Source organism: Vidua macroura, chromosome 1 (assembly GCF_024509145.1).
Source record: "Vidua macroura isolate BioBank_ID:100142 chromosome 1, ASM2450914v1, whole genome shotgun sequence".
NCBI classification, from domain to species: Eukaryota; Metazoa; Chordata; class Aves; order Passeriformes; family Viduidae; genus Vidua; species Vidua macroura.
The window spans coordinates 103,367,758-103,384,364 of record NC_071571.1 but is presented as its reverse complement, the minus strand read 5'-3'; the positions used below and the strand labels follow the sequence as shown (position 1 = coordinate 103,384,364).

The 16,607-nt window shown below is 39.2% G+C and overlaps 1 protein-coding gene across 6 annotated transcripts in view; it reads left to right on the top strand.

Moving 5' to 3' along the window:
- PTPRM (protein tyrosine phosphatase receptor type M) overlaps positions 1 to 13,878 on the top strand; it is a 445,383-nt gene extending 431,505 nt beyond the window's left edge. For all 6 annotated transcript variants that reach the window (XM_053979855.1, XM_053979842.1, XM_053979831.1 and 3 more), the window contains 5 exons: positions 1,249 to 1,380; positions 4,430 to 4,555; positions 6,350 to 6,513; positions 8,591 to 8,726; positions 12,926 to 13,878. In XM_053979855.1, coding sequence (XP_053835830.1) covers positions 1,249 to 1,380; positions 4,430 to 4,555; positions 6,350 to 6,513; positions 8,591 to 8,726; positions 12,926 to 12,979 — 612 coding nt within the window. In that variant the 3' untranslated portion in view covers positions 12,980 to 13,878. The remainder of the gene's footprint in view (positions 1 to 1,248; positions 1,381 to 4,429; positions 4,556 to 6,349; positions 6,514 to 8,590; positions 8,727 to 12,925) is intronic.
- Positions 13,879 to 16,607: the final 2,729 nt, after the last annotated feature.

Genomic DNA, 16,607 nt, shown 5'->3' with positions numbered 1-16,607 from the left:
GCAGCATCATTACCTACTGGTTGCCATGTGCTGAAACAAAGAACCAAAATTTTGCATGTCTGCATCAGTACCCAAAACACAGTGGAATCATTTTTTGTGGTTTCTTCAGTGACTGTCTGTGAAAAGAACAATCATAGAATCATAGAATATCCTGAGTTGGAAGGGACCACAAGGATCACCGAATCCCATAATTGCTAGGGTTGGAAGAGACCTCTGGAGATCATGTGGTCTGACCCCCAAGCAGGGTCACCCTAAGCAGGTGACACGGGAACGTGTCCAGGTGGATGTTCAATGTCTCCAGAGAGGGAGACTCCTTTACCTCCCTAGGCAGCCTGTTACAGTGCTCTGTCGCTCTCAGTATAGAGAAATTCCTCCTCACCCTGAGGTTGGAACTTCTTGTGGTTTATCTTATGGCCATTGCTCCTTGTCCTTTCTCTGGGCACCACCAAAAAGAGTCTGGCACCATCCTCTTGGCACCTGCCTAGTCAAAGTCTAAATCCTGGCCCTGCACAGGACAGCCCCAGGAATGCAACCATTTGCCTGCAGTAGCTGATCTGACTGGATCTGCAAATGGTTCAGTTCAAGGCATGTAGAGACTTCTCCACCCTCCTTAATGAAGGCAGTGGCACCCTCTCCCAACAACTGCCCCAGTATGGCCATGGTAGCTTTCAACACTCAGAAGGATGTAAGTGAAAATGCTGGTTTGAGATCCACAATGGAAAAGTTCCAGCAAACAGCTCAGTCAATGACATACTCTGGTACTAAAAGAAACAAAGAGCACTGAAATTTATCCCCTGGGTATCTTCGCTGCTGTCAGATAGACCAGAATTTCAACAATATTTCTGAAGAACAACTAGATATTTCCTTTCACAGGCATCATTCAAATTTAGAGCTAAATGCAAACAGCTGAGATTAATCTGTCCATTAACAGCTCAAAACAAACCCGTTGCTCAAAATCTTGTAGGAGTTACATTGGAAGCAAAAGCTTCTGATGATTTTATTTTATGCCTGTGGCATGAAATACATTTTAGAAATATAACGTTTGCAGAAGTTATATCCTGCCCAAATACAGTTTATTAACTTTGAAGCATATAAGATCTCAGGAAAGAGCTGAAAACAATATATTAATTATACAGAAAATAGAAATAATGCTTTCAGTCCTGAAGTTTTGGGGCTATGACTGACATTCTGCTAAATGGATTTTTTCTCTCTTGCCATTCTTCTCATCATCTTGTTACTTCTTTGCAGAGCTACAAGCAACCATCAGCTTTTATAGTTACACAGCATCCCTTACCAAATACCGTCAAAGATTTCTGGAGGCTGGTCCTAGATTATCACTGCACTTCAGTAGTTATGTTGAATGATGTGGATCCTGCACAAGTAAGTCCAGAAAAATGCTTAATTTAAAAGATGAGTGCTGGTGCCTCAGCATTTCAGAACAGCTTTAGGATGTAATTAGTTTTGTAAAAACAACATTAAATACTTACACACTAAAACACTGATTTGTAGCTTGCAGATACTCACAGGGGAAGAGGAATAAATCAGCAGCTTTTCCTCCAAACTGTTAGTGCACACACACCTAAGTGCATGCACCTATAAGTTATTGTAAGAGAACATGTTTCGGAAAGGGCTGCTAAAACCCAAAAATTATGGTTGTAGAATTCTGACTCAAGTCTGAAAAATGCTCTAGTGGACAAAATCATAAACGGAAGCCAACAGCTATTCCTTAGCCTGCCTGAAACAGGTCAGTCACCTTGGTGTTCCCAGTGTGAAAATCTGTGCTGCGTGTTGTACAAAATGATGTCATTAGCAAGGAGATAGGAAGTAAACTAGGAGAGAGGAGCTAAAGATTGGAAACTAAGTGTCCTTTGGAGCAGAAAAGAGGGCAACAAAACGTGTAGGGGAATGTAATTACCTTACAAAAGAGTTGCACATGCTGTACATGTTGTTCAGAAAATTGGAAAACTGAACCTACTGGTTGGCAATTTAATCACTAGGATTAATCACTAAGTGTCCCAGAGCCTGGCTCACAACTGCACAATTCCAAGTTCTTACAAAGATATAATTTCCTTAGTTCCAACAAACTGCACCAGCCCTCTGCTGGAATAATGTGGTGGTAATCTGGATTCTTAATATGTAAATATTTGTTAATTATTGGTTAAGAGCAATTGTAATTTTTTAGAGCAGACTGCAGGTCATTTAATGATCAAGAATCTTTTTACCTTTGTTTGGTATTGCATATACTTAAAAAATGTTTCCTCTTCTTTTTAACATGTAGAATTTTTTTTTAAAAGATACTGATCTTACTTTTGGTCTTTCAAAGAAACATGTAGGAATTCCACACACTGTTTTAAAGACTGAATTTCTGATTCTAAGCCCTGCACTGTCTACAGGGAGGAAAAATAGAAATGAAAGACAAAACTTTTATTCATGAATCTAAGATTATTTTCTGAGTGAATAAGGAAAGACTCAAGGGAGACAGACTGTTAGGGACTGCTGAACAGAGTGTTTTTTAATTTGTTGGCTGTGTTTTGAATTTACAATAGGGCATGGCTATTCCAAGCATGTATTAGCCTCACAGGATTTAAAAACTATTGGGATATGCAGTTAATGCACCTGCCTGTGCAGTATGTTAAACCTTTTACCTCTTAATGTGAGTAACAATCTTTTCATTAGGAATAAATCTCAAAACCCTCAGAGCAAACAGAAGTGGAGAGAGGGCAAAGCTTATTAAAAACACACATTACATTCAGATTTATTAATAATTACTGTTATGATTATTATTTATGTATATATGAAGTGTTTACAGTTCTGTTTAGATATTACCATTTATGTGGATTGTTGTGCTCTGTTGGGAAATGAAATTCAACCCTTCACAGTGGCTCTGACTTGAAGAGAGTTGCTAGCATCACTTGCATACAAAATGTGCAGACTTAAATGCTTTTGGTTTCTTTAGAACTTGAAAATCATAGCTTCCTAAAACAGCCCCAGCAAACAGCTCTGCTTATTATCATTTAAGCATTTTTCAGAGATCTGTTAGAACTGTATTCCTGTGTATTTGAAAGATGTGTACTAAACTGTGCACATGTTAAATGATCTGAGCACTGGCATTTGCAACAGTTGTATGCATTGCATTTTGCTATCCTGTACACCAGCATATTTCATAATAAAAAATTGTGTAAGATTTAGACAATATTTGGAAAGCAATTGTCTCAGCAGACCACATCATAGGGAGGGTTAAAAAAAACGAAAATATATTTTCCTGCTTAAAATTTCTGGGTTTAACTTGTTAAAGTGATCTCCTGTAAATCAGACCCTGTTTTCTTTTTTAATTGGTGTAGTAAATTATCATGTTTTCCTAAAATGTAGTCATCTCTAAACAGCTTTGTTGAGGACTAAGTATTGTAAGAAATGCAAAGCAACATCTGGAGTAAATGTGATTTGTCAGCTCAGCTCTGGATCACCAACAGTAATGCAGCAGAATGAAGACAGCTGTTTTACTGGATTGAAATAAAAAGTTCCAAATATGACATCAATGCTTCTGCAAGCAAACAAAATTTAATGAGTTCATATTTAATTTTGGTGGATGCTTACAAAAGCTACATGCTCGAACTGCTCTAAATATCCCTGGCAAAAAAAAAAAAAATCATTACGATTTTCATGAAAAAAAAATGGACAGGCAGATTCTAGCTTCAAAAACCTTCTTGCAAAGTGTTGATTCAATCTTTAAAGTATTAACACAGATGGTAATTGGTTCCTGGATTAAGCCATTGTCATATTATTAGACACTAAAACCATGCAAGATAATAGTAATTTTACTTTGTGATCTTTAGATACCTAGAAGTAATTTTTTCTGAGAACTGAAGAAAGCATAATTAATATTTTCAGGTGTTGCTAATAAGATGAAAGTAAGCAATTATTGAAAGTTTAATGCAATGCTAATATTAGCCAATATCATTGGTCACGGGTGAAACATGTGAAAGTTAAATCCTGAGTTTTGAGAATTTATGTACCTTTCCTAGTATAAGTCACATGCAGTTTGAATTATTAGCAACTATTCAGGGCAGTTGGAGGTCCCAGGCCTTTGGTCTTTAGCCTCCACTGCCTCCAAGATACAACAATATTTGTCAGCCTCTCCCTGTCTTGTCTTAATATATTGTAGAACTAACATTGAGTGTCAGAAGTGTTTTACTCCAAACACCAGACACTGAAAGTACAGCAGCAAGGAACAGCATGTTAGGTACATGAAAAAGCATTATGAAAGCAGAGTGCTCAAAACCGAACTTGGTGCATCGTGTATTTTATAAAGATACTGTGCAAGAATTCCAGTAGTACATGTGTGACAGATTAAAATACAGAAAAGTATGTTGAAGCAACATGAAATTTAAGGTGATTAACTGTGTTCTTTTTTGTCCATGGTCTCCTATAGCTCTGTCCTCAGTACTGGCCAGAAAATGGAGTCCACCGGCATGGTCCTATTCAGGTGGAGTTTGTATCGGCTGACTTAGAAGAAGACATCATCAGCCGGATATTCAGAATTTATAATGCAGCCAGAGTAAGGATCTTATTTGCAAAACAATTTTGTCTCAGTAGATGAGTTGAGTCTACTCAAATCATAGAAATGAAAGCTAAACTCACATAGAACCATCTTCATTTTTCAGCATATTTATTTGAAAGCAATGGCGCAATACTGAGTCACAGCACAGTCATGGAGAGGAAAAAAGGCTTCTATGTATAATATAAGTAAAAAAAAAATTTAATACATATCTCAAATCTGTTAAATGCAAATGAAATAAATGCACTATTCAGATTTTATGATATCCAAAAAATGCTGAAATCAGTGCTGTTTTCAATAGTCTGAAATTAGCCATCTTGTATATTTGTATCCTGTGTTATGCGAAGAAAGCTGTGCACCAATGCTAGTTATGGTTTTCAATAGCAATCCCAGCCTCTTAGTGAAGATCCTCTCCCACTAACCACACTTCATAACATATGTAACCACTTCAGAAGGGCAAGCAGATTGTTCTTGTATCCAGCTTTTATGCTCCCATAAAGTTGACAGAAGACTAAACAAGGCATGTCCTTCAAAGCTAAGTGGGGAAAAGATTCCACCACAGACCAGGTACCTGTTCCCATTCAGGGAGCCTTTGCAATGGACTCGTATCAACCACCAAAAAACTGTAGTTAGGAATAAGCAGCACTCCCTTCAGAAAAAAATCAAGAACTTCCCTGGGACCTGGTAGCTCACTGGACAGGGAAAGACACCAAAAACATGTTAATATACACACAGGGAAGCAGATTTTAAAGCTTCAAATACTTCTTTAATACTTTGAAGGCCTGGCATTTGCAGTAAATGTGACAATATAAAAAACACAGTCTCCAGCAGGCTGTGACGTTCAGCAAGCACTGGGTCTGGCTGATCTGCTTTGGGAAGAGGGTCCATCAGCTGAAAGAAACAGGACAGGAAATCAGTAGATTCTAGAGTGTGACATAAAGCACACAAAACCAATTAGAGAGCACACCCTAATGCTGCATCCAGTTTTGTTTACTCCCATATCGTGTTAATCTTACATCCTCTCTGTTAACTCTTTCTTACTCTACAGAATAAAATATAATGTCAACATTTCTGTGTGTTGTTCATTTTAGGAGTGGCACTAAAATGCCCTCACTTTGCACAGAAGTGGCAAACTCCAGACTACAAAACCAGTTTTGATGTGCATGTTTATTATGCCCTTTTCAAAGGACTGTAGTTTTCTGCCACTATCACTTGTTCTGTGCTCCTTTTTTATTTTAAATCACCATAAAGCAACCGTTCAGTAGCGTTTCACCAGAGGGGTTCTGACTGCTGCAGTAGAACACAATAAAATAAAATGTAGTTAGATATTTTTATAAGCCACAAACATCTCAGGATTCCATTTGGTTTTTTTAATGTTTCCTGCTTCAAAATATCTTGAGAGGGTTTGACCTTTCTTGTAAAAAAAGGACAGAAACACATAAACGTTCTTAAAAACACTGAAGCTTATATATGAAAACAGTATATAATTGAAGTTAAGTCACAGCTGTGTCTTTCCTACCAAGTTCCTCCTATCTTATTAATTAATTATTTGCTTGATTGTGCAGATGTACTGTTGCTATATTTTAGTCTATTGTATAGCAGTCTGTTTTAAAACTCTTGTTCTAATAAATCCATTGGAAATTGAAAGTCATAAATCCTCAAGGGCAGTTGAAATTACATTAGCAGTTTGTCAGCAATCATCTGCTTCAACAACTTCCCTTAGTGCTGCAAATACCTAAATTACGTGCCAACAAAATCCTGTTACTTTTCCTGCTTTTGTCCGGATCTCTGCAGCCCCAGGATGGCTATCGGATGGTGCAGCAGTTCCAGTTCCTGGGATGGCCCATGTACAGGGACACTCCAGTTTCTAAACGCTCCTTCTTGAAGCTCATCCGTCAGGTGGATAAGTGGCAGGAGGAATACAACGGGGGAGAGGGACGCACAGTCGTACATTGCTTGTAAGTACTGGAAACGGAAGAGAGGAATAAGGGAATACTGTCACCAAATTTGTGCCAGGCTTTAGAAGATTTGTAACGAGGTGAAGAGGCATCTATCTAATCTGTAACTGAATAAATAATACAACTGCTCATTTAAAAGCTTCGAATGCAAGAGGAATTGTGTAATTTTAATGTAGATTCATGAGTCTCCCCATCTGTCCTTTGTTAGAGCCCTATGAAAAGATGATGGGTTCGAGTTAACTCTATTTTATATAAAAATGTCCAGTGACTCTTGCAAATGGGAAAGTTGCATACTTATTCGCAGTAAATCAAAAATGTGCCTTCAGAACAATGTACCATTTATTTCTGCAGATAAGGACCATAGAAATAAGTAGTTTTGGAGGGGTGATTCATTTTCCAGGCATAAAGCACAGGAGTAAAAGTGGTATGATAGACCAGTTACAATGATCCTGTAATTGCCTTACCTTTCTCTAATAATGGTATATATTTTTGTCCTCCTGTGACTTTGTGCTCCACTGATGCAGACTCTCATCCACTCTGCCACCATCCTTCTTTTGATACAGTTTAATACTTGTATGTGCTTTTGCCCTCAGAAGTACCTGATGTTTTGAGGCTGAGTCTTCAGCGGTTGACGTTGTATTTGTCTTCCTCTAAACATCTGTTTAAAGATGTTGCCATGATAGAGAAGGGACCTGCTAACAGGAAAACCATGTTCAGAAGGTGTGATCCTGTGTCAGAACGATGGAGGAAAATCTAAGAATGTATTAATAATTCCCACTATCACTGACCTTGAACAAGTCATTGCTCTTCAGTTTCCCCATCTGTAGTATGGGGATAATAATACTTTCATCAAAGGAGCATTGTGCAGTGTGATTAATTAATGTTTTGAGATCTTTAGCTGAAAAGACCCTTTTGAAGTGCAAATTACTGTTATCTCTGAGGTGGCTGATGATATTAAATAGTTGTACAACATCACACATGCGTCACTTCCAGGCAGTAAAGAAAGAAAAAGCTCTAATATAATCCTTTTAAATGACTTTATTTTAATTAAAATTCTCAAACAGTCCCACAATATAGGCACTGTTTTGGCAGCAGAGAGCATTCTTTTCATAGTGCCTGGATGTGACAGATGTGCGACGTTGTATCTTCCTTTGAAAATCAACCATTTGCAAAGCTTGTTTGAAAGACCTGCTACCTAACTAGTCTGCACTCTGGTAATTATTAAGGTTTATTATTTCCAGTGAAGCACAGCCTAAAGATTCTGATTAGAATAAGTGTAGAAATAATGGGGTTTCCAGAAAGAAAGAGATTCTCTTGAAGATTAAAAATAATCAGGGATAAAGTATTATTAAATACTGTATTTGATCGCGTATATGAACATTTGTGCCTGGCTACTTTGTTAAGAATTCGCTTCGGGTTCTCATCCTCTGATAACTGTGGGTGGAGGGGGAATACATCTGCCTTTAGAAACAGTCCTTGCCAGGCAGCCAGCCCCTCTTCCTACTGCCAGGAGCTGAGATAATCAGCCAGGGAGACATGGCAGCACCACCCAGTGCCATACCAAGTGCAGCCACCAGGACTCCCCCAAATGAGACCTCTGGTGCTTTTGCAGTTCCTCCAAAATGCCTTTGTGTCCAGGAGGAAAGCACCAGAATCTGGAATAAAAGAACTCAAAGATTCGCTTTCTGTGTGGCATTTCCAGGCCTGATGCTCATTACAGCCATGTGTGTTTACAATGCAAAGCAGTGTTGAACTGAAACTAAAAGTACTTTATCCTTATTTTAGCATCCTCTTTGTGCTGTCTCCAGTGTTCACTGAAGGGTGGTGCAAAACTCAGCCATTCAATTCCCTCCAGGCTTTCAGCCTGCTGACTTCTGAATCATAGCTTTGAGATCTTTCAGCATGCCAATTCCAATTAAAAATCATGTTTTGCCTAGAATTCAGCAGCCTTTGGGGCAGGAATGTTCTGTGGTTTCTCCCTGCTGGAACTCATGCCTTCTGGAGCCATCCCTGTTGCTGTACAAACTTGTGACACAGAGTCCATTGTAACGGAGCCGTTTTATCGCTTTCACTGCAGGAATGGAGGTGGCCGCAGTGGGACATTTTGTGCAATCAGTATTGTTTGTGAAATGCTTCGACATCAGAGGGCCGTTGACGTATTCCATGCTGTGAAGACACTGAGGAATAATAAGCCTAACATGGTGGACCTTCTGGTATGAGCTTTTTTAACTGCACCATTAAATAGAAAATGTTCTTTTTCTCAGAAGAGTCAGTAAGATTTCCAGGATTTGCAGTGGGAGTTGTTCACAAAGCAAGCAAGTCATTTTCAAAGGGGATAATGAAGTCACTTCACTTGTAAGAGTATTTTTACACTGCTTTCTTCCCAAGGAGACTTTGTCTCTGTTCGTTTGAATTTTTTAAGAGTTTTAAACTTTCAGATGAACATCCATATTAATTTTCTTTTCTAGCAGGCTGAACCAAGTGGAGAGCAGCCCTTGCACGGTAGAAATAATAGTTATGTAAAATTAAATGCCAGATTTTCAAATTATATATTTTATAAATAGCTTAATCGCCTAATATTTATCAAAGCCATGAATTTCAGTTTGACATCCAGAATATTGCATTTAATTATGGTTGCTGTATCTCATAGAAAGATTAAAGAAGTTCAGAAACAAGGGGCCATGTGCAATTATTTTCCTAGAGAGTGTTTTATGAGCTTTTCTCCTAAATGGAGAACTGCTGAAGTGCCAGCTGCTATGCCAGAAGAGCTGCAGAACAGCTTAAACCAGCAGGTTCTTACACTCTAGTGTGTAGTTTTGTACTTGGAGATGGGTGTAGCTTGATGCCCTGTTCTGAAGCCTGGGCTATAAAAGACACTTTTACAACATCCTGCTGCAGAGGTGGCTGCTTAAGAGGCAGCTGCATTTGATTTAGTATCACAAGCAGGAAGAAGCAGCATCTGGGCACTTTTAGGGATATTAACCCAATCTGAGCCAGTTTTGCAAGCTCTGGTTAAACAAATTGGAGTCATTTCAGCATCTTTTCTATAGCATGCCCAGGGTGAGGCAGGAGACATCTCACTGAGTTGGTCCAACCAGCTGTAATTTTGGGAGAGGACCCCCTCAGATGAACTGAGTGTGGCACACACGGGAGAATAGGCAGAAAGAGCAAGGCTTTGACACACAGGTGAAGGCAGGTAGGGAGGCACCTTTCCACCACATGGATGGCTGTGCCTCCTCTCTCCTGGGGGAGAGTGTCTCCCACCACATTCCCCATCACAGTGCTCTCTCCTAGCCTGCCTCTGAAGTCCCAAACCCTCCCCTAGGCCCAGCTCTGGCCAGGCACGTGGGGAAAGGCCAGATGCTGTCAGCTGTGCAAAGCAAGGAGGGAGTTCACGAGCTGCACCACAGGGCCATGAGCCAGCAGTGTGGAACTGTGAGTCTTGTGTCAGTGAGAAACTATCAAACTTCCACGGCGATGGGAGGGAGCAGCTTCATTGGCTTCTTTTCCTCTAGTTTGTATTCTCAGGAGAAGAATCATTGTGCTGAGAACCATACATTTTTATTTCCTAGACATTAAGAAAAATGTCCTTCTACTTCATTCATGTAGTATAGTTTATACAGGGATTTGGCAGGCCTGCTGTTCTCCATCCTCCCAGAGCTTAAGCCCACAGAACTCTCTGATCTCTTATTCATTTATTTTATAGAAATAAAAAGAAAATTACTAATGTAGAAGTACAGTTAAAGAAAATGCTCTCTATAAATTCCCATTTGTGACAGTTCTCCAGATTTGTCAGGCAGTTGTCTCCATTTCTCAGCTGAGAATTTTTTTAATCAAAAAAGCTAAATGTGTTATTTTAGATGAAAATGTACCTTTTAGTAAATTGAGAGTGGTATTGAGAATGTCTGGAAGGCATAGAAAGGCCTTGTAGGGCCTTTTTTATTAGGAAATTTCAAAGCACTTGTGAAGGAGATCAGTATTGTTTTCCTTATTTTAACAGACAGAGGAATAAAGGCAAGGTACAACCAGGAATTTTCCCATTATCACATAATGCACTGACACAGAGTTAAAATGACAGCTCTTCAGTTGTGGTCTGCCACCTCGTAGGAACAAATATTGGAATTAGCCAGGTTTCAATTTCCATGTAGATTGCTTCATGGTAAAGGGAATTGGGACACTTAAGTTCTTTTCCTGATCTTGTTACTGACTTTATCCTTTATGACCCTTCTTATATTAATGTGTCTTTGCCTCAGTTTCCTCTACTGGAAAAAGAAGAACAGTAATATTCATCTACCTTGTAAAATTTTATGGTAAAAGATTAAATGCTCAAAATCATGACATTGTTTCACAAAAACCAGTTTTAAGACTGCTTTATCAATACACGTCATGCACTTTCTGACTAGTTAAAAGGCAGTCTTTGCCATCCATACTTAGAGATTCATCTCTTAATTTCACTGAAACCTTTGGTTTTCCTCCAAGTGTGAAAATCTGAATGCCACATCCCTACAGTATGGAAATCTAATGATTTTTTTCAACTATCATACAAAGGTAACACATGATATTGCAAACTATCTATTATGGAATGCCCGAAGCATTTGGTGAGAAATGTTACTGGGCCTACCCACGGGTGTCCTAGAAAATAAATTTAAATATACCTCTCTGAAGCTAGCTAGTCTAAAGAGACTTTTAATATCCACCATCAAGTGAATAATAAAAATGTACAAAGGACACTAGTGAGTGAACACAGTGGGAAATAAGGTATGTCTGCTCTTTAAGACAGGTATTCAGTTTACTGAAAATGACAGTTATTCTGCTGGATCAGTAAATCAGCATAAAATGAGCATGGAAGAGAAGAAATGGATGAGTGGTTGATCTCTTGTTTTGATCTGTTATGTAGTTATAGAACAATTTGCATTTATTTAGAAATATATATGCAATAAAAGCAGAAAAGGAATTTACATAATACTCTGTTCTTTCCTTTCTTCTTTTTTTTTTTTTTTTTTGTTCTTTTCTCATTCTGAAGAAGACACAAGCAGTTTATGGAACATTGCAGGATTTTAAACCCTCGCATACAACTCACTCATCACTTAGGTTATATGTGCACCTAAGACTTGTTTTCTTATGATGTGACATTTCTATACAAAAGAACTTCTAAATTATCCATGCTTGTTAATAGCTTTTTGATTTTATTAATAGTATATGGCCTTTTGCATGTTAAGTGGACTCTCAGCTAAAATGTGACCCAAAATCACAAGTACAGGCCAAAAGATTTAATCCTTTAGAATGTTCCTAAATGGCAATGTGTGCTTAGTTATCCTTTATTAATCAAATAAAGTGCATAAGCAAAAGAGGCATTTCAGTAACAGAAATAGTCATAAAACTGGCAATTGTTCCCAAATTGAATTTTCAGAAGCCAGAGCCCTTAGATTCAGGGAACCTGCACTTAGTATTTCTTTCAGCTTTTTTTTCATTTCAATATTTGTAGTATTTTTGAGCATTGTGAGTAGCAAGAACAGAAACAGGAGAGGGGTATGTATGCACATAAAGCTGGGAAGTCACCAGTGACTGCACCATTTAAAAGTTTCAGAGTGGACAAAGGTTAGTCAAATCTGTCCTCTCCATTCCACTGAAGACGTGAAAGGGGCCAAGACATGACCCTTTGTCCCCAGAGATGCAGAGTGGGTTTGCATCCCCTCAGGAAGGGGATTTCTTTCCCTGGGACTTGCTCTGTTTCCAAGCAGTTACAAATAAAACCAGCAGGTCTGTGTTTGAAGCACAGGGCTGGCTCCTGAAGACTTAGGCTCTTTACAGTTCTCCTGTTACCCAGGCTAACTTGAGCATCACTGGCAGTTGCTAAAAATTAATTGGAATTAATCCAATTAATTTAACTCAGGCCCCATCTCACAAGGCTATTGCACAGTCTTGTGGGTTGGGTCTGGGCTGCAGAGAGGACCAACAGTAAGTACTCTTGCCCTGAAATGCAGCAAGTGTCTGAATGACATTAAAATAAAAATTGCAATCTGGGAAGCACTAAACACTGGGTCTATTTTAAGATAAACATTTCCAGGGAGGAATTTCAATAAGTCCAACTCTCACTGAGTGCTGCATGAGCATTTTCACAGATGACAGGAGGGTTGCAAGTCAATTTGCTTACATGCAATCAGTTTTTCTCATAGAAGTGTTTTACAGCAGCTAAATACTCATCTAACATGAGCAGTACCATAAGTTACTATGTATAGTGTCTATTGTCTGGTTAATATAAAGATTTTCTTACCTGAACATAAATTGGATTTGCAAATTGGTTCCCACTGACAACAGCTGATAGTAAATAATTTTAACAGGAGAGAAATATTGACCTCTTTAATTAAGTTTCTTCAGTAATTGACTTTGTGGTTTTCTTTTGATTTTTCAGGATCAATACAAATTCTGCTACGAAGTGGCTTTAGAATACTTGAATTCTGGCTGATTGTCTAGACAGCACAGACAAAGCTCCTCCTTTCACTACCACAAACAAAGCAAGTCACTTCATGATGTCTGTGTAAATGAGATGAAGACTTCTCAGTGTTACGCTTCTACTGCTTTGTATAATTGGCTCTTTTTAAGAGCCCCAAAAGATGTTTATAAAACCGCTTGCACTGCCCGATTCCCACTCAGAAGCTGCTGCTTGGCACCCCTGTGAGCCTACACCGAACCACGTGGCACTCCTTGAACACCGTATTCATACTCAGCCATTGATGTGGTGAAGCAGCATAGTCCTCTGGTAAATAAGAGAGCACAACTATATTCTTATGAAGGAATTTGTACTTTTTCTGTTACATTTCGTTGCCTGTGATTCTCAGTTCTTGTCACAGCCTAGTGTACATTTCTGTTCTGTGGAGAATGCTGTCTGGCATTTTGATAATATATGATTTTAGTTATATTTGTATTCTAACATGTGCATAATAAAGGAATCATATGTAGCTTATCTGAACTAACAGAAAGACATGTACCAAATCATGATAACTTTGTTGAGTTGTAATTTCTATCCACTTTGTACCATTTCATAGAGAGAATCTTGATAGAAATGCAGTTAAAAATGCAAAAGACAGGATGCTCAGATTAATATATCCAAAGCTTTTTCATTTGTTTATATTGTAAATATTTTTTGATTTCATCAAATTATTTATTCATTAAAATGATTTTTTTTGGTGAAGCACAGTGAGTGACAATCATTTTTATTAAGCCCTGGAAATGCTTACTGTATGATAGTGTAAACTTTGTTTACCTTGTTTATCTTGTATGGATTCTCAGCTCAATAAATAATTACATACATGATAAAAATTTTGTTTAATTTAATATCTCTTGGCATCTGAGTGCCTCCAACTAAGCCTCTTTTCTACATTAAATCTAGTAAATACTGAGCTACTTCCAGTGAGTGTTTATTGTGTGATCCAGGGTTGATCCAGCCAATAGCGAGATCATAGAATCACAGAATCATTGAATGGGTTGGGTTGGAAGGCACCATAAAGATCTTCTAGTTCCAACCCCCTGCCATGGGCTGGGACTCCTTTCCCTAGACCAGGTTGTTCAAAGCCCCATCCAGCCTGGCCTTGAACACTTTCAGGGATGGGGCATCCACAGCTTCTCTGGGCAACCTGTTCCAGTACCTCACCACTCTCAAAGTGAAAAACTCTTCCTAATATCTAATCTAAATCAGCTCTTTCTCAGTTTTAATCCATTCCCTCTTGTCCTGTCACTACAACCCCCTGTAAAATGTCCATCTCCATCTTTCTTGTAGGCTCCCTTCAGGTACTGGAGGGTTGCAATTAGGTCACCTTGAAGCCTTCTCTTCTCCAGGCTGAACAAAGCAAATTCTCGTAGCATTTGCTGGGATCTCTGGAGCTGGATACAGCTCACCAAAGTGGAGTAAGATATGCTGTGCCAGTATATGAAAGAGGTGAATTGTATGCTTAAAAATGCACAAATGCAGAACCTGAAAGATGCCCTCCTCTGAAGAAGAGATGGTGTTGTGCTGGTAGCACTTGGTCTTGTCACAGCAACCCTCTGCAGCCCTGGGCATTCCCTGGCATTCCCTCTGTGCCTGCTGCTCCTGTGGAAGGGTTGCTCTTGTTCTTGAGATGTGTGACTGCTATGAGGGGGATGTAATTCCTTCTGTTAAAGATGTTAAAGACACCAATACTAGAATGGCTGGTGGGGAAGTTACTAAAAAAATCATGGAACTGCTCCGTTACTAGAGCTGTTGTCAGTGGACAGGTTTACATCATTAAAGCTCCTGAGAATGGCTGTACTGATTTTCCATGCTGTTTGGATGGTTCCCCTTTCTAGGAAGCACTGACCAGTGAATATGTTGGGAATTGCCTTTGTTGCAGCAACAGAGCAGCAAAAGGGGGGAATGAATCAGCAATGGCTTGCTGAGCCATCTGTTGGAACCACAGAACATTTTCTCACCCAGAAGTTTCAAGGAGACATTGCAGGCAGAGCAACTGCTCAATGCTTCCAAAGCTTTATGGGAAACCCAATTCAAGAATGTGGCCAACTGCACAGTATTTCAGCTCTTAAATGATCCTGCTAAGCTGTCTGGAATGGGGGCAGTATCTATATAAATGTGTCAGTCAACCTGATATATTTTGAGAAGCTCTAAATCTAACAGATCCAGCTTGGACAGAATGACTCACAGGTTGTCAACTCCCAGTTCAAAACCACTCTAAAATTCAGATCTGAAGGCACAAAGACAGGTTTGATCTGCATCTGGAAAGCATCTCTTTTAAAGTGTAGCTGCCAGCTATGGGCCATTGCTATAAATTGAACAGCGGTACTGAAAAACTTATGAAATACAGTCCCAGTCCTGAGAAGAATGATGGTCCCTGGATAAACCTTGTAGCATTTCAGCCTGTTGCAGAATGTGCTCTTACTCATTTTAAAACCCTAGTGTTAGGAAACAAAATCCAAACCTCCAACATCATATTCCTCATAACCAGCTTGACAGGTCAGGTATGCCAGCCAAGCACAGTTCTTTGTAATAATTATGGGACCATAAAAAGTTGTGTTCTGTGATCTATCCTTTGAAATATACATGGACACATCCAGTGTTTCAAAAAGCATTAAGATATGTGTGCCAATGGAGCCCTTGGACAGAAGGTGATGCTGGCAGTGTGATCCCAAATGTGAAATGCAGCAAGAATCATGGATTCCTCTCCCAAGGACAGAGATTGCCAGTGTCAACCAGACATTATTTCAGCTGCTGCACTCATGCAGACATATGTTGCACAGGTAGGCCTTGGGGGGCTGGGGCAAGGGGTCAAAGGAGATGAGGAGGAAAGAGTTCTGCAATGTTTCTTATTATTTTACTGATACTAGTCTTTTTTTCCCTAGTTCTTCTGACATAGAGTTTATGTTGCAGAGTCTGTCTGATGTTGTTCCAAAAGGCATTCTGCGAACTTCAGTGCCATAAAACTGGAGCCAGCCAAAGAAAGCACATCAAGCAGCTTTGTGTCCTCACTCTCATACTACAGCTATCAATCCATACAAATTATAGAAAAATCCAGGCTTAGGCAAAACAACATTTTGCCAAGAAGAAAAAACAGATGAGGACTTCAGATGAAGTCACATGGTTGTAGCACCTCTCCGATAAGAAAAGGCTGAGAGAGCTGGTGTTGTTCTCTGGAGAAGAGAAGGCTCCATGGAGACCTCATTGCAGCCTTTCAGTACTTCAGGGTAGTCTACAGGGAAGGTGGTGACAGACTTTGCAGCAGAGCCTGTTGCAATAGGATGGAGAGTAATGGTTTTAAACTAAAAGAGGGACTATTAGATTAGATTAGATGGAAGAAATTTTTTCAAGTGAGGATGGAAAAATGCTGGAACAGGTTGCCTGGAGAGGTGGTAGATGCCCATTCCTGGAAACATCCAAGGATGTGTTGGATGAGGTTCTAGCAACTTTTATCTAGTGGAAGGTGTTCCTGCCTATGGCAGCAGGGTTGGACTAGTGTGCTCCAACCCACACCATTCATTCAGGAGTTAGGAATGGAGAAAATAAAAGGAATCAGGAGGAGAAAGAAGATACAAACATGAGGGGCTGATATTCCAGAACTCTGAAA